Here is a 19,472-nt window from a genome sequence, read left to right as displayed (position 1 = left end):
TTACTATGGATGCTATAGATGCTATGTATCTAATAGATGCTATAGGTACTATGGATGCTATAGATGCTATGTATTTAATAGATGCTATGGATGCTATAGGTACTATGGATGCTATAGATGCAATGGATGCTATGTATTTAATAGATGCTATAGGTACTATGGATGCTATAGATGCTATGTATTTAATAGATGCTATAGGTACTATGGATGCTATAGATGCTATGTATCTAATAGATGCTATAGGTACTATGGATGCTATAGATGCTATGTATTTAATAGATGCTATGGATGCTATAGGTACTATGGATGCTATAGATGCAATGGATGCTATGTATCTAATAGATGCTATAGGTACTATGGATGCTATAGATGCTATGTATTTAATAGATGCTATGTATTTAATAGATGCTATGGATGCTATAGGTACTATGGATGCTATAGATGCTATGGATGCTATGTATTTAATGGATGCTATAGATGATATAGGTACTATGGATGCTATAGATGCTATGTATCTAATAGATGCTATAGGTACTATGGATGCTATAGATGCTATGTATTTAATAGATGCTATGGATGCTATAGGTACTATGGATGCTATAGATGCAATGGATGCTATGTATTTAATAGATGCTATGGATGCTATGGATGATAACGATTCTATGGTGTATGGGTGACAATGCCTTGTTGGTGAGACGCTGGTAAAAGCAAACACACGTGGGTATGGTTTGGTGTCGATCCTATTTACATTTAGTTTATTCTGATAGAGATTAGTGATAGGTTAAAGGTTATCATCATTAGGCTGTGATGAGAGCGGTGTGTGTCCTAACCTGCCTGTGTAAGAACAGTGTGGACTACAGCACTGATTTAAATCCCTCTAACACACTACAGCTCTCTCTTTCTCTTTCTCTCTCTCTGAATTTAAATGTAAATTTCAGGTTTTTATTGGCATGGAAAACATGTGTTTACATTGCCAAAGCAAGTGAAATAAACAACACAAAGTGAACCGTAGACATTACATTCACAAACATTTCAAAAGAATAAAGACATTTCAAATATCAAATTATGTCTATTTACACTGTTGTAATCATATTAAAGTACAAAAGGGAAAATAAATGAACATCAATATGGGCTGTATTTACAATGTTGTTTGTTCTTCACTGGTTGCCCTTTTCTTGTAGCAACAGGTCACACATCTTGCTGCTGTGATGGCACACTGTGGAATTTCACCCAGTAGATATGGGAGTTCATCAAAATAAGATGATTTTTTTTTCAAATTATTTATGGGTCTGTGTAATCTGAGGGAATTATGTCTCTCTAATATGGTCATACATTTGGCAGGAGGTTAGTAAGTGCAGCTCAGTTTCCACCTTTTTTGTGGGCAGTGTGCACATTGCCTGTCTTCTCTTGAGAGCCAGGTCTGCCTTCGGTAGCCTTCTCAGTAGCAATGCTCACTGTACATAGTCAAAGATGTTCTTAATTTTGGGTCAGTCACAGTGGTCAGATATTCTGCCACTGTGCACTCTCTGTTTAGGGCCAAATAGCATTCTAGTTTTCTCTCTTTTTTTGTAAATTCTTTCCAATGTGAAGTAATTATTTTTTTGTTTTGTCATGATTTGGTTGGGTTTAATTGTTTTGCTGTCCTGGGGATATGTGGAGTGTGTTTGTGAACAGAGCCCCAAGACCAACTTGCTTAGGGGACTTTTCTTCAGGTTCATATCTCTGTATGTGATGTATTTGTTATGGAAGGTTTGGGAATCACTTCCTTTTAGGTGGTTGTAGAATTGAAGCTCTCTTTTCTGGATTTTGATCATTAGCGGGTATCGGCCTAATTCTGCTCTGCATGCATTATTTTGTGTTTTACGTTGTACACTGAGGATATTTTTGCAGAATTCTGCATGCAGAGTCTCAATTTGGTATGTGTCCCATTTTGGGACATTAGTATCTGGTTAAAAATACTTGAATCAGTTATAGAACCCATTGCCCTTTTTGGTTGTGAGATCTGGGGTCCGCTCACCAACCAAGAATTCACAAAATGGGACACATACCAAATTGAGACTCTGCATGCAGAATTCTGCAAAAATATCCTCAGTGTACAACGTAAAACACAAAATAATGCATGCAGAGCAGAATTAGGCCGATACCCGCTAATGATCAAAATCCAGAAAAGAGAGCTTCAATTCTACAATTCTAATTGGTATGTTGAATTTTATGTTCATTTTGAAGGCATAAAAGACTCTTGCCTCTTAGATAGTTCACAGCTTTGTGGAAGTTACCTGTGTGGCTTCATGTTTAGGCCAAGGTTTGTATCGTTTTTTTGAGCTCTAGGGCAACGGTGTCTAGATGGAATTTATATCCGTGGTCCTGGCAACTGGACCTTTTTTCGGAACACCATTATTTGTCTTACTGAGATTTTCTGTCTGTGCCCAGGTCTGACAGGATCTGTGCAGAAGATCTAGGTGTAGGCCCTCCTTTGTTGTGGACAGAAGCACCAGATCATCAGCAAACAGTAGGTAGTAGGCATTTGACTTCAGATTCTAGTAGGCTGGGTGCTGCAGACTGTTCTAGTGCCCTCGCCAATAGTTGATATATATATATGTTGAAGAGGGTGGGGCTTAAGCTGCATCCCCGTCTCATCTCCAGGCCCTGTGGAAATACATGTTTTTTGTCAATTTTAACCGCACACTTATTGGATTTTATAATGTCGTATGCTTTTCCCCCAACATCACTTTGCAACAATTTGTATAGCAGACCCTCATGCCAAATTGAGTCTCAAGCTTTTTTGAGACTGCATTTGTTTTGGTTTGTTTGTTTGTCAATTAGTGTGTGCAGGGTGAATACGTGGTCTGTCATACGGTAATTTGGTATAAAGCCAATTTGGCATTTGCTCGGTTAATGAATATGCAGAGGAGTTTTCCCAAGGTTCCTGTTGACAGATATCCCACGGTGGTTATTGGGGTCAAATTTGTTTCCACTTCGGTGATCAGTCCTTGGATCCAAATATTGGGGAAGATGCCAGAGCTGAGGATGATGTTAAAGAGTTTAAGTATAGCCAATTGGAATTTGTGGTCTGTATATTTTATCATTTAATTTAGGATACCATCAACCCCACAGGCCTTTTGGGGTTGGTTAATTTTCTTAGGTTGTCTGTTTGTTTTATTTGATAGGGAAGCTGAGAGGTCAAATATACTGTTTAGGTTTTCTACTGACAGGTTTACACCTTCACTATTACAGTGAAACCTTTTGTCCAGGAAATTATCAAGAAGGGATTGAATTTGTTGTTGCCTAATTGTTATTTGGTAGATTTTCATACTACTTTCCTTCCATCTATAGCATTTCTCAATATTATTCAGTTCTTTTGGCCTTGATTCCTCATGATTGAGCATAGCTATGTTCATGTAGTGTGATTTTGCTGTGATCTGTTAGGGGTGTCAGTGGACTGACTGTGAACACTCTAAGAGACTCTGGGTTGAGGTCAGGGATAAAATAGTGCCAAGTCTCTCTCCCTGTCTCTCTCTCTCTCTCTGAAGGGGGTATTAATGTTAGCCAGAGCTACAGCCAGTCTAATGCTTGGGTCTTTCTCCCTGTCCTGCTCAGTCACAGTTTATTTGTTTGATACACACAGTTTACAGTCAAGCAGCATTTTATCAAGTGATTCATTTCACTGAAAACAAAGAGTAAGGAACATCAATACTTAAAATGCTCTTACCAACTTTTTTTCTCTCTCGCTCTTCAGTGCAATCTCTATGCTCGGTACGGTAATTGCTTACCAGCAATCACAGGCTAAATTGCGCTTTCCCTCAGTGTTGTTTAAACCAACGCCCACGCAGTGGGAAATGACCTCTGGAGGGAGGGAGAGAGGGAGAGAAGGGTTGGAGTCATTGTAGTGTATGACCAGGGGGAGAGACTTTCACAGGGGCATTCGCTGTGACACACACACATTATGCTTATAGGCCGGTTATTAATGCCATGCAGATGTCGGGAGACTGTTCAGTCTTACATGCTGGGTCACAGAGAGAGACAGAGTCACATCACTCTGAGCCTGGCTGAGGTTATTACTGTTGGTGACGTGGGTTTTTTGCGATGTTTCCTTAGACCTTTCATATACTGTATGTTATTTGTATGACGTTAAAGTATGAAGGCCAGTCGATGGAAATGGATAGCTTGATGTCGTGAGTACAATACATTCACGCAGTTAACGTGTTTATTTAGTGGCCTATGCAGGGATCAAACCCACAACTCTGCTATTGCCAGCTCCATGCTCACACCAACAACAGTAAGCTATGGGAACCACTACTGGTATTTTAACAGCGAGAGATGAGGGTCTCAGAGTGGTCCCAGGAGACGTGTTTGTGTGGTTTCCTTCTCTCTAGTATTACATAACTCTCAGAGAAGTTGAAGTTGTACACTGAAGAAACATGTAAACACGATGTGTAAAGTGTTGGTCCCATGTTTCATGAGCTGAAATAAAAGATCCCAGAAATGTTCCATTGGCACAAAAAGCTAATTTCTCTCAAATTGTGTGCACACATGTGTTTATATCCTTGTTAGTGAACATTTCTCCTTTGCCAAGATTATCCATCCACCTGACCGGGGGGCATATCAAGAAGCTGATTAAACGGCATGAGAATTACACAGGTGCACCTTGTGCTGGGGACAATAAAAGGCCATTAAAATGTGGTTTTGTCACACAATACAGTGCCACAGATGTCTCACGTTTTGAGGGAGTGTGCAACTGGCATGCTGATTGCAGGAATGCCCACCAGAGACGTTGCCTGAGAATTTAATGTTAATTTCTCTACCATAAGCCACCAACTTCGTTTTAGAGAATTAGGCAGGATGTCCAACCGACTTCACAACCGGGGGGGGGGGGGCTTATTCTGATTGGCTGGGCCTGGTTCCCAAGTGGGTGTGCCTATGCCCGCCCAGGTCCACCCATGGCTGCGCCCCTGCCCATTCATGTGAAATTAATTTATTTCAATTGACTGATTTTCTTCTATGAACTGTAACTCTGTAAAATCTTAGAAATTGCATTTATATTTTTGTTCAGTATATATTATGTCAACACTATATCAAGGCTAGTGGCGGTTGGTGCCGTTCAAGAAGGGATCAAATCAAATCAAATTTATTTATATAGCCCTTCGTACATCAGCTGATATCTCAAAGTGCTGTACAGAAACCCAGCCTAAAACCCCAAACAGCAAGCAATGCAGGTGTAGAAGCACGGGATGACAATAAAACAATTTATGAACATGGCCTTATTTTTATTACATCACATTGCATACCTGTCATTCATATTCCATTCACCCAGTTCAGTGTAACATTGATAGGATTAGGCTACTACATGATACTCCAATTTTCCCTATACCCATCACGATGTTGCTACAATTTAGCCTATGGATGAAACCGGTGCAAAGACCGAATGGTGTAATCAGGTAAACAAAGAACTACCCTGCATGAATCTGCAAGTAGCTAACCAACCAGGTTCAATGTTAGCTAGCTAACATTAGGCTATAACTAGCCTGGCAAATGGCTCTGAGATACGAATAATAAGTTCATACACGTAACTTTAGCTAGCTAGCCAACCAGCTAACATTAGCTAGCTAGCTAACAGTACACTTTAACTTGAAATGAAAATGACTTTCTGTCAAAATTAGAAACGTGTATTATCTGAAATGTAGCTAGCATGGATGGATGCCTCTCCCTGTCACAGATGCCATGGTTGCCCTTAGTTTGAAGAAGTTTTATCCATCTCCTTAGCTATCATACTCTAATTCCACTGATTTCAAAACTCGATCCTCCAGAAAGTGGAGAGCAGCACTTGTGCAGTTCTTCTACGTGATACATTTTTTTTTTAAAGACACGTTAGACAGGTTTACCTAGACATACTGGCCAGTTCAAAAAGACAGAAACGTGCTATATGGCAGACCAACCCGAACTCATCTCTCGGCATGTCTAGCTCATTCATTATCTCAGCCAATCAAGGCAATGATCATGGCGGGAAGGTTGCTGTTTTTTAAAATGTGTATTTACAGATGGCAGACACTGTTAGTAAGGCACATGAAAGTTCACATGTTCCAGAAGACATTTCTGCCTCTATTTTTTTTTTTTTTAAGTTTACTTTCAAATGGCTCTCCTGTGAAGTAGTGACCCGCAACATACGCCTAGTTTCCTGAAACGGGTCACATTTGTCCTCTGCCTCTGAAGAGGTTCATGGCATATAAATGCCAGGTTATGTTGTAAACCCTGATTTAAGCTTCCAGTAGCTTCCACCTGTTTTGTTGTATGGAATACCAAGCTTTCATAATTAAAGGTGTATTTTCTCTCACCCTGAATTGTGTGTTAACAGTAATGTAGCGTTGGTGTTTTTTCAATGCCATCTCTGTGTGACTGCAGAGGGCCCGGTGATATTAAAGCAGGGTTCAGAGTCAACTGTTACACACTGACAAGCAGCAATTAATCACAGAGGATGGATCTGATGAGGATGTGCCCCAGTGACATAAATGAAACAGTCTGTTGATGGTGTGTTTATCTACGTTTATCTGAAAGAGAGAGGGAGAAACATCTCAAGTTAGTGGGATGTTAGAGATCGTAGTCTTGTTTAGGCAACTGTGACAAAGTTGTCCATTATCTCGTGCACATGAAAATGTTTCTTGAAGTCAGGAACAGTTTTACTCCAAAATGGAGAATTTATTTGAATAAATAGACAAATACACCAACGGTTAAAATCATGCTGAAAGGATAAAACAAGAATCAAAAGATAAGAGCATAAAATCTATTAAAATCATGCTGAAAGGATAAAACGAGAATCAAAAGGAGAGAGCATAAAATCTATTAAAATCATGCTGAAAGGATAAAAACAAGAATCAAAAGATAAGAGCATAAAATCTGTTGCACATGCTCTCCTCTACCCTTTCCTTCAGCTACTTACGCTGCCTCTTTCTCCACAAACGCATATACAAATTCAATCAACTCAAATTGGTGGGAGAGGCTACAATTATCTCATTAGCCAATCCTGACTCAACACATTTTTTTTCACACAGATTCAATTAACACACTTGACTGTAGCAGATTACATGGTGAATAAATGTTGACTACGGCAGGATATGAAACATGACTGAACAGGTCCCTTTTTAATAAATAAACATTAACACATACCGTGGGGAATGTTATTTACCTTTATTTAACTAGGCAAGTCAGTTAAGAACAAATTCTTATTTTCAATGACAGCCTAGGAACAGTGGGTTAACTGCCTGTTCAGGGGCAGAACGACAGATTTGTACCATGTCAGCTTGGGGATTTGAACTTGCAACCCTTCGGTTACTAGTCCAACGCTCTAACCACTAGGCTACCCTGCCCTATATGTATGAGTCTTTAAGTGAGAATGTCCAATCACAGGAACTCCTCTTTAGAGGGAACTAAACCCTTTGACCTCTCCAGGAGCATGGCAGCTGATTTGACAACAGGTCGTTATGACTGTGTTATGAGATATTATATTTATGCGATATTGTATTTATAGATTCATGAGGTATTAATACTATTGAATTTCAACCTGGCTAGGGTCCAGTGGGGTAGGGATTTGATCCATTGACAGAAAGAGAGAGATATTCAAAAGTGATTTGAAAGGTTAGTATAATGAAAAATAGTTTGCACTGTGACATGTTTTGTCCCAGCGTCTAGTCAGAGCGAATGGCTGTGCTGCTGCCAAACTGTAAATCTCAAGCAGATGTTTAGAGAATGATGTAATTATGTAACGGAGGTAGATGAGAGGACGGAGAGATAAAGCCGACACACACACACACACACATACCTCAAGCATCACACGGTATGTGTCCAGTGTTGACAGTGTGACATTGTTCAAACATGCTCCCGTGGCGTATTGGTGAAACAGAGCCGTGAAACTACATAGCAGCTCTGTCCATTCAATGGTCCACTATAAACTCTGAGCCATCCCAGAGTGACGAGAGAAACAGAGATAATCATCACGTCACACTCAACCAGTTCTCAACCAGTCTCACGTCATAGTTAGACGTTTATCCATGTTGCTACAAACATCAGATTTCAAAGTGTTTTAAGCTTTAGTTTTGGCGTCATCTCTGAATTCTTAACGTTAGGTATTAACTCTGAATGGGTAAGGGTTAAGGTTTGGGAATACCCTTAAAACTGGATTCGAAACTTGCTACCTTTGGAATCAGAGGCAAATGCTTACGCCCATCCGCCATCCCTGTCCACAATGCCCTAGCAAAACTACAAACTAGGTTTCCCCTAGTGAACGGTTTCCACATCATCTCCCTACATGGATTGACGTTGAATATTGACTTGAATCACGGGTGACCTGGCTGATCATCTCAGCTGGAGGGTTCCGTTGTGAGACCTCTTCTGCAGGGGAGCACAGAACACACACGTGCACACTGACATGGGGTTAACGGGCGTCTACGACCCCCACACACACACACACACGAGGGACTTTGGATAGAGGCTAAGGGAGGATCGGTAGACGAGGGCCAGTGTGTGTGTGTCAGAACACAGACAGACCACACACTGCCTAGCAGATCTAAGGCCAGGAGGGAGCTGTGTTTATCATTCCTTACATCCTGTTCACAGAAATATGTCAACCCACAGCATCATTTTTTACTCTGTGTGTCTCTGCGACTATTCTATGCACACAGAGATTGGCATGAGGCTTGTGTTTTATTTGTTTAACCCTTATTTTACCACATTTACAGCAATGACCTGGGAAATGGTTATAGGGGAGAGGAAGGGGATGAATGAGCCAATTGGAAGCTGGGGATGATTAGGTAGCCTTGAGGGCCAGATTGGGGATTTAGCCAGGACACCGGGGTTAACACCCGTACAATAAGTGCCATGGGATCTTTAGTGACCACAGAGAATCGACAGCCGTTTAACGTCCCATCTGAAAGACGGTACCTTACACAGGGCAATGTCCCCAATCACTACCCTGGGTCATTGGGATATATATTTTTTTTTAGACCAGACGAAAGAGTGCATCCTACTGGTCCTCCTGCACCAATTCCAGCAGCATCTGGTCTCCCATCCAGGGACCGACCAGGACCAACCCTGCTTAGCTTCAGAGGCAAGACAGAAGTGGGATAGATGGTGGCATGCTGCTGCATTTTTCAGGATGTTAATGTAGCATCAGAACTTTGAGAACTTTCATACAATGATTTTGGTTCATGATTTGTCAAACCCCATTCTCTCACTGGCACACAACCATAGCAATACTTTCTCTGCTGAAATTAGAATAGTTTCTCAACCCCTCTGTATCTGCTTCCCCCACCCTTTCCTACCCTCCCTCCTCTCTCTGTCTCACTCCATCCCTCCATCCCTCATCTCTCTGTCTCCCTCCTCCATCTCCCCCCTGTAGTTCTGCAGTTCAGACTCCAGCAGAGGAGGACTGGAAAGCAGCTTGCAGACCAGGGCATCATGCCTCGTGAGTAACACTTTTACATACACGTGCAAGTGTGCGTGCACACACACACCTCTCAGCCACCAACGTGACAAGTGTGTCTCATAAGCGTGTGTGACACCATGTACTGCGTTACTAGAGAGAGAGAGAGTGGGACACCATGTACTGCGTTACTAGAGAGAGAGAGTGGAACACCATGTACTGCATTACCAGAGAGCGAGAGTGGGACACCATGTACTGAGAGAGAGAGAGAGTGGGACACCATGTACTGCATTACTAGAGAGAGAGAGGGACACCATGTACTGCGTTACCAGAGAGAGAGAGAGTGGGACACCATGTATTGCGTTACCAGAGAAAGAGAGAGTGGGGCACCATGTACTGCGTTACTAGAGAGAGAGAGAGAGAGGGACACCATGTACTACGTTACTAGAGAGAGAGAGAGAGAGTGGGACACCATGTACTGCGTTACTAAAGAGAGAGAGAGTGGGACATCATGTACTGTGTTACTAGAGAAAGAAAGAGTGGGACACCATGTACTGCGTATCCAGAGAGAAAGAGTGGGACACCATGTACTGTGTTACCAGAGAGAAAGAGTGGGACATCATGTACTGCATTACTAGAGAGAGAGCAAGTGGGACACCATGTACTGCGTTACTGGAGAGAGAGAGAGGGACACCATGTACTGCATTACTAGAGAGAGAGAGAGAGGGACACCATGTACTGCATTAGTAGAGAGAGAGAGATAGGGACACCATGTACTGCATTACTAGAGAGAGAGAGGGACACCATGTACTGCATTAGTAGAGAGAGAGAGAGGGACACCATGTACTGCATTACTAGAGAGAGAGAGAGGGACACCATGTACTGCATTACTAGAGAGAGAGAGAGAGGGACACCATGTACTGCATTACTAGAGAGAGAGAGAGGGACACTGTGTACTGCATTTCTAGAGAGAGAGAGAGTGGGACACCATGTACTGCATTACTAGAGAGAGAGTGAGTGGGACACCATGTACTGTGTTACTAGAGAGAGAGCGAGGGGGACACCATGTACTGCGTTACCAGAGAGAGAGAGTGGGACACCATGTACTGCGTTACTGGAGAGAGAGAGTGGGACACCATGTACTGCATTACTAGAGAAAGAAAGAGGGACACCATGTACTACGTTACCAGAGAGAGAGAGAGAGAGGGACACCATGTACTGCGTTACTAGAGAGAGAAAGAGGGAAACCATGTACTGCATTACTAGAGAGAGAGAGTGGGACACCATGTACTGCGTTACTAGAGAGAGAGAGAGTGGGACACCATGTACTGCATTACTAGAGAAAGAAAGAGGGACACCATGTACTACGTTACCAGAGAGAGAGAGAGAGAGGGACACCATGTACTGCGTTACTAGAGAGAGAAAGAGGGAAACCATGTACTGCATTACTAGAGAGAGAGAGTGGGACACCATGTACTGCATTACTAGAGAGAGAGAGAGAGAGAGAGAGAGAGTGGGACACCATGTACTGCGTTACTAGAGAGAGAGAGAGTGGGACACCATGTACTGCGTTACTAGAGAGAGAGAGTGAGTTTAATTGAACTTTTTCGTCTGCATTTAATGCTCCTATAAGTATAAACTGGCCAACATTTTGTTAGAGAAACAAGGGCATCTCCACTATAGAGGCCAGAGCTGTATTCTGTGTGAGTGCACTTGCTTGGGTATTTATAAACAATGGTGTGTGCAGAGGGAATGCAATCCAGAGGGAAAGGTGTGTGTGTGTGTGTGTGTGTGTGTGTGTGTGTGTGTGTGTGTGTGTGTGTGTGTGTGTGTGTGTGTGTGTGTGTGTGTGTGTGTGTGTGTGTGTGTGTGTGTGTGTGTGTGTGTGTGTGTGTGTGTGTGTGTGTGTGTGTGAGAAAGTTAATAGATGCCAAAACCCTTTTCATGTGTACCGCCGACCTCTCGCCTACTATCACCAGATAAACGTCCAATCGGAAAACATTTCTAAAAGAGGATCTGCCCTGTCAACCAATCACGTTTGCCCATGCTGCTTGCTTTATCTCCGGGAGACTCCCAGAAACTGATAGGCCATGCCGGGCCTCTGGTTTCTGTTCCTCCGCACACTTATCACTGGTTACACACACACTCACACACTATATTATCCTTCAGAGGACTGGAGAGTCAAAGCCAAACCTGTGACAGAGAGACAATGAGCTCTGTTATTTGCCATTCTGTACGGTTATATTAAGGCTTCCCATTGTTGTCCGTAATAGTTACAAGCCATGCCACATCCGACGAACGTCGGAGCCGGTGTAGGAGGATTCAATCTTAGTCCTGTATTTACGCTTTGCCTGTTTGATGGTTCGTCTGAGTGAAACATAAGATATTACATTTTTATGTCCAATTGGTAGGATACTCTTGAACAGAGCTCATCCAGTTTATTTTCCATTGATTACACGTTGGCCAATAGGACGGATGGTAGAGGCGGGTTACCCACTTGCCGATGAATTCTCTCAAGGCACTCAGACCTGCGTCCCCTGTATCTGCATCTTCATGCGAATGACGGGGATTTGGGGCATGTCGGGCATCTGGAGTAAATCCTTCACATCCAACTCGTTAAAGAAAATATCTTTGCCCTGTTCGAGGTGAGTAATCGCTGTTCTGATATCCAGAAGCTCTTTTCGGTCATAAAAGACGGTGGCAGAAACAATAAGTACAAAATAAGATACAAATAATGTGAAAAAACACACAAAATACTCCAAATAGCACAATTGGTTCGGAGCCCATAACATTGCGCCATTATTATTATATTGAATGCTTGTGAAATTGATAAATTGTCCTTAGTTTGTTCAAAAATAACTATATTGTTCCTGTGACAATACCAACCAGAGGGCGAACATATCTTCAAAGACTTTGGTTGCAAGCAGGACTAAGGGTAACACCGACATCATCTTTTAGGGAGCGGTAATGAGGTGACCAATCATTGATATTAGCTGTGCTGGTGAATTTAGTTCATATTAATGGTTTAACGAGACATCAGCTGGCGACAATCTAGTCCCATCGATGGTTGCAAAAGGGCCCTTGTTATTTGATTATATTACATTACATTCTGTGGACTACCCAGTCCATATCTCAAACTAGACACTCTAATGTACTTGTCCTCTTGCTCAGTTGCGCACCGGGGCCTCACACTCTTTCTATTCTGGTTAGTGCCAGTTTGCGCTGTTCTGTGAAGGGAGTAGTACACAGCGTTGTACGAGATCTTCAGCTTCTTGGCAATTCCTCGCATGGAATAGCATTCATTTCTCAGAACAAGAATAGACTGATGAGTTTCAGAAAAAAAGTTATTTCTGGCCATTTTGAGCCTGTAATCAAACCCACAAATCCTGATGCTCCAGATACTCAGCTAGTCTTAAGAAGGCCAGTTGTATTACTTCTTTAATCAGCACAACTGTTTTCAGCTGGACTAACATAATTGCAAAAGGGTTTTCTAATGATCAATTAGACTTTTAAAATGATAAACTTGGATTAGCTAACACTACGTGCCATTGGAACACAGGAGTGATGGTTGCTGATAATGTGCCTCTGTACAACTATTTAGATATTTAATAAAAAATCTGCCATTTCCAGCTACAATAGTCATTTACAATATTAACCATGTCTACACTGACGCTGTTGCGCCTTCTTTACCACACTATCTGTGTGGGTGGACCATTTCAATTTATCCGTGATGTGAACGCCGAGGAACTTAACTTTCCACCTTCTCCACTGCTGTCCCTTCTATGTGGATAGGGGGGTGCTCCCTCTGCTGTTTTCTGAAGTCCACAATCATCTCCTTTGTTTTGTTGACGTTGAGTGTGAGGTTGTTTTCCTGACACCACACTCCGAGTGCCCTCCCCTCCTCCCTATAGGCTGTCTCGTCGTTGTTGTTGGTGATCAAGCCTTACTACTGTTGTGTCGTCTGCAAACTTCATGATCGAGTTGGAGGCGTGCATGGCCACGCAGTCATGGGTGAATGCATTCAACCGAAATATGTCTTCATCATTTAACCTCTTGCTTCTACTCGGGACGCTTGCGTCCCAACTAGAGCTCTGGAAATGCAAATGCGCTACGCTAAATGCTAATAGTATTAGTTAAAACTCAAAAGTTCATTAAAATACACATGCAGGGTATCGAATTAAAGCTACACTCGTTGTGAATCCAGGCAACGAGTCAGATTTTTAAAATGCTTTTCGGCGAAAGCATGAGAAGCTATTATCTGATACCATGTAACACCCCAAAAGACCTGCAGGGGACGTAAACAAAATAATTAGCATTTCGGCGTTACACAAACCGCACAATAAAATAGAAAACATTCATTACCTTTCACCATCTTCTTTGTTGGCACTCCTAGATGTCCCATAAACACTATTTGGGTCTTTATTTCGATTAAATCGGTCCATATAAAGCCTAGATATCGTTATATGTAGACTGTGTGATAAACGAAAAAAACATTGTTTCAAAACGTAACGTCATTTTTTTTAATTCAAAAAGTCGACGATAAACTTTCACAAAACACTTCGAAATACGTTTGTAATGCAACTTTAGGTATTAGTAAACGTTAATAAGCGATAAAATTCATCAGGAGGCGATGTAAAGATCATTAGCTGTCCGTCTGGAAAAATGTCCGGCTAGAAACTCAACGAAAATATCCGGTCCTAGACCTGAGGAGATACGGTGCCCTGCATGTGTTTGACCAAGAAAAAACTCGAAGGGAAATGACAAGACTCTAGACACCGTGTGGAAGCTGTAGGTACTGCAACCTCAGTCAATTAATTGTCGTTCACCTTTATCAATGGGTTCAAGTAGCGCATGGATATATTTTCCCATTTTCAGTGATCAGTTTTTCCTGTGCTTTTCGATGTAAATGCCGTTCTGGTAAAGCCACAGCAGTGTTAACCAGTTTTATAAACGTCTGAGTGTTTTCTATCCACACAGACTAAGCAAATGCATATACTATATTCCTGGCATGAGTAGCAGGGCGCTGAAATGTTGCGCGATTTTTAACAGAGTGTTCAAAAAAGTAGAGGGTCGACTTAAGAGGTTAAACCAGCCCCTCTTTTGTGATTCAAAGAAGAGTCTTCGACTATAAGGTGTTTTTTAGCTAGCTTTGCCTTGGAGCAACTACAGAAACAATATATGATAAACAAATATGGTTTCTACTGACAATTGAGATGTACAAACTACGGCATAAGGGGATGATAAGAGGAAATCCGTCATTTCGATTAAGACATTAATGAGCGACATAATTCAGAACTTGGGCCGCTCTTGCAGTGTTCTCCCTGTACACCAAGTCAGAACCGTAGGATAAATGAAGGGACCATATAAACTGACAATGAAAGTTCTTACAATATTCAATGATGACATTTCTCTAAAAAAGGTTATAGGCTACATGTGCACCACCAGGTCAGAACAGTAGGTGAAATTAAGAGGTGAAAATAGACCAAATTATTAGGGTGTGGCACATGGGCTACTAACAGTTTACTACACAACATACACTTAGTATTTATTACTTTCTTAGCTACATGGCTCCCTGGCATATTACATCATTTAAGCAGCAGCATACAGCATACAGTACATTTTTGGACTCGCCTTCTTGTGCTCACTTGCACAGGAAGGTGGCGTGGCGGTGCTTCGTAGGCAAATTTTGTCATCAAACTTTGTCATCAAAGTCTGGCATTCTCTGGATTTATGGTACTTTCAAGACTACTTGGAACTCTGGAAAAAAAAGCAAGGTTGAATCGTGATGACGTCAGTGATCTTCAGGTCGTAGCTCTAGAAAGAGGCCCGATGACCGTTCAAAGCGTATTTTTCCCAGTCGGAGCTCGTTTTTTACTGAGTTCCCAGTTGTCTTGAATTCATTGTCAGATTTCCCCAGTTCTGAGTTAAGTTGTTTTGAGCGCGGCAGAAATCATGCTGGATTGACAGCATGGCCAATGTTGAATGTTTATCATTTTAACCTTGGAAAAAATTCCCTTCATCCCAGAAGTGGGACCACACACCCACTCCACTGAAACCACTCATTGTTGAATTTGCAATTTCCAACTTGTTGTGTAATGTTTATGTCCGATGAGCACCGATACGTTTTATCTGTAATTTGTCTTCATTATTTATCTTCGTAGATTGTCAACTTAATTGATGATGACTCCTAACTAAGATTTTAAAAGTATGATGTTGACAATCAAAGCTACTGTAGATATAACGTGAGTTGATGTCATTTTATCTGTGACCAATGACCTTGAGCCTTCTTGGATGGGCACTTCTAATGCTACTCTATGACAGCACAAAAAGGGGCTTGAATTTTTGAGCTCTCCCCATAGATTTTGCGGTGACGTAGTGTCCCCATGAGTGACAGAACACTGAGCCAATCACGGCGCAACTAAAGAACATTACCGACCCCTTTACGTTCCGTATTTTCCGCTGGCTTCCCCACCAACACATAATTAATACCCAAAGGGCTCTAAATTTTGAGGTCTCCCCTTAGACTTCACTGTGATGTAGTTTCCCCTTGATTGACAGAAGACTGAGCCAATCACGGTGCAGTGCTCCGTATTTTCCGCTGGCTTCCCCACCAACACATAAGGCACGAGGCTGAAACACCTGCATTTTGGAGCTGCCTCACTCAAGAAGGCAAAAAAGGAGACCATGTTTGTATGGAGGCTTTATTAACTCAATTATTTTTTCATTTGTTTTACATTGTTTGCAAACTGATTTGTGACACGTATTAATGCTTAAACAACATGCAAAATAGGCAACAATAAGAAAGTGGCCTGCCCTGAATGACGGGTTCGCCACTGCCCATAGAAAGAAGTCTTGGGTGCACAAATGTTCTTCCCAATAGACAAACACAGGGTCATTCTGTTCAGAACAACCCAGACGCCATGTTATCTGGTAACTGTAATTCAAACATATTGATTATAAATGTTGACACCGTATTTGACATGAGTTTATATGATTTTGAAATGTGAAGTGCACATTTGGACTCACAGGTGTTTTAGCTTGCTTGTATGACATCATATAATCCTCAACTTCTCATCTTTCAAAATCCATAGAATCCTCTTAATTTACAGCATTTCCCTCAGACTACAAAACAATTGCAAAAGTTGCCCAATTAGTGGGAGGGACGGGGGCAACTTCTTGTGGCGCGAGGTGCTCATGTTCAGAACGGCTGTCAGTCAAAACCCATACAGCGCTGTGAAGCGCAGAGCCAGAACTCTGACGTCATGTATAGCATGTTACTGTACAGCCACTGCGTTCCAATTTAGGCGTTTATCAGTGCCCAAATCTACCCTTTTCAACCTGTATACAGGTAGGAGTGTAAAGGGTTAAAGATTTGACTAAATAAATGCTATCACTATTTCTCTCGGGGGATTAATCAAAGTAGCTCAGGCTGCAGCACACCAGCAGGTAACCCATCCTAAAAGAAGCACGGATATTGAGCCAACCTAATCCAGGATTATTTGTATAGTGTGTGTGTGCACATAAGGCAGTCTTACCCATGTCGCAGTCCCCCTTTTAATTAGCTCAACAACAACAAAAAACGTATCTAGTGGAGGAAGTCTAACTGCCTTCACACCAAAAAAGAATGGTTAAATAGTACCGTGTAAGGGTGGAACCCTTTTTTGAAGGATATATGAAGAACTTTGCTCGTAAAGTTCTAAATGGAACCTGTGTGCTGCTTTAAAGAACCCTTTCCAAAGGTTCTACAAAGAACCATTACAAAAAGTTATTTATAGCATCCAAAAGGGTTCTGCTATGGCTACAATCCTTTTGGGGGGCTATGTAGAACACATTTTGTGTTTTTATAGAACCGTTATGGAGAATGGTTCCATAAAGAACCTTATCTGACAGATTGTAGATGCTTTTGAAGCACCATACAGGTTTTTAAAAAATTCTGGTCAGTCATATTATATTGTATTATTGTGTTGTTATTCTTAATTGACAAATTGAATCTAGAATCCCTCTGGAACAGCTGGGGTTCCCTGAGAACTGAGAACCACTGACTGATTTCGTCAACCGTTCTCAATCGACACAAGGCCATACATGAGTCTTTCACAAGACACTGGCCATCGTCATATATAACACAACAGATTAGATAAACTGGAATGATACTCTAACTCACAGTTGCACAAAAAGAGCTGTGAGAAAACCACATCCCCAAATATTTGAATGAGTCGCCTCCCCTACATTTGAATTATCACTCACTGCTTGGAACTGGCTCGAACCAGGAAGCTTACAAATAGGGAATTGGAAACCAAGGCTTTCTGAAGGCTTCAGCGCTTTCACCAAATTGTGCCAAAAAAGGGTTACTCTGAGCTTCATTAGCTATTCACAATGCACATTAGTGGCATCTGCTGGTCAGCAATAAATAGCAGCGTGTGATTATGAGATTGTTTTTCATGTGTTGTGTGAGAAAACTGTCGATTTGAGTGGCCTTTTATTGTCCCCAGCACAAGGTGCACCTGTGCAATGATCATGCTGTTTAATCAGCTTTTTAATAGGCCACACCTGTCAGGTGGAGGCATAATCTTTGCGAAGGAGAAATGCTCACTAACAGGGATGTGAACATATTTGTGCACAAAATTGTAGAGAAATGAGCTTTTCTTCATATGGAACATTTCTGGGATATTTTATTTCAGCTCATGAAACATGGGACCAACACTTTACATGTTGCTTTTATATTTTTGTTCCGTGTATATTTGGAAGTATGGTGTCCAGTAGGGATCGGTGTTTGAAAGCAGCTTGGAATCCAAGAAAGCACTGGAACCACAGCAAAGTCAGAGGGATTTTGCAACACGCGGTTTAAAAAAAAAAGCATGTGATCAAACAAAGCTTCAGACGTCATTGATGACGTATTTCTGATAAAGTGAGACACGCATCGGCACGCTGCTTTGAAGTTAGCGATTTCGATAAATGCCTCGTAGCTCCGGTATCAAATGTAACGTCACTACTTATACGTCATCAGTGAATGTCACTGGAGATTCAGATGAGCAGTGAATCAACTCCTATACAAAATAGTTAACACTCCAGGGAGGTTACAGTCCAGGGAGGTTACAGTCCAGGGAGGTTACAGCCCAGGGAGGTTACAGCCCAGGGAGGTTACAGTCCAGGGAGGTTACAGTCCAGGGAGGTTACAGTCCAGGGAGGTTACAGTCCAGGGAGGAAACAGTCCAGGGAGGTTACAGTCCAGGGAGGTTACAGTCCAGGGAGGTTACAGTCCAGGGAGGTTACAGTCCAGGGAGGTAACAGTCCAGGGAGGAAACAGTCCAGGGAGGAAACAGTCCAGGGAGGAAACAGTCCAGGGAGGTAACAGTCCAGGGAGGTAACAGTCCAGGGAGGTAACAGTCCAGGGAGGTAACAGTCCAGGGAGGTAACAGTCCAGGGAGGTAACAGTCCAGGGAGGTAACAGTCCAGGGAGGTAACAGTCCAGGGAGGTAACAGTCCAGGGAGGTTACAGTCCAGGGAGATTACAGTCCAGGGAGGTAATATTTGGTTTTGCTTGCTGGGTACATGTTGACCGGGCCGGGGACGTTTCTTCCGTGGAGGCTCAGCTGAGGCTGAAGAAAGCCTGTCTGGCAGATGACCTCAATGACAAACTGGCCCTGAGACCTGGCCCCATGGAGCTGGTGCACAAGAATATCATTCCACTTGACTGCTGCCTTCAGACAGGCAGCCGTCACGACATGTATCACTGAGTAACACCTATCTGCCTGCATCTTGAGGTGTGTGACTCACATGAACCTGTGTGTGATTTTTCACAGATAAACATGACTTTGCTTTGAGTTTGTTTTTGAGTTTGAAAATGGTGTGTTTTTACTCTTCAGTGGAGTGAAGATGAGGCTATACAGCTGCAGTGAAATACTAAAAGTAGTCCAACTTTAAAATTGAGTGTGAATCACAAGTAACCACAAGAATGCATTGAATAGCATGCAGTTTTGGTAGTATAGTTTGCAACAGTCATAGCTTCCCCATAGAAGGTATGTGGTAACCGTAGCAACACTATTAAAGCATACCATTTTGTATA

The 19,472-nt window shown here is 42.1% G+C and overlaps 1 protein-coding gene across 4 annotated transcripts in view; it reads left to right on the top strand.

Annotated features, from left to right (window-relative positions):
• LOC115106303 (myocardin-like) overlaps nucleotides 1-19,472 on the top strand; it is a 45,820-nt gene that overhangs the window by 1,854 nt on the left and 24,494 nt on the right. For all 4 annotated transcript variants that reach the window (XM_065007850.1, XM_065007849.1, XM_065007848.1 and 1 more), the window contains exon 2: nucleotides 9,386-9,451. In XM_065007850.1, the coding sequence (XP_064863922.1) occupies nucleotides 9,386-9,451 (66 nt within the window). The remainder of the gene's footprint in view (nucleotides 1-9,385; nucleotides 9,452-19,472) is intronic.

The sequence above is a fragment of the Oncorhynchus nerka genome, linkage group LG23 (assembly GCF_034236695.1).
Source record: "Oncorhynchus nerka isolate Pitt River linkage group LG23, Oner_Uvic_2.0, whole genome shotgun sequence".
Classification (NCBI taxonomy): domain Eukaryota; kingdom Metazoa; phylum Chordata; class Actinopteri; order Salmoniformes; family Salmonidae; genus Oncorhynchus; species Oncorhynchus nerka.
Note: the sequence above shows the minus strand (reverse complement) of the source record. Positions and strands in the feature narration are given on the sequence as shown.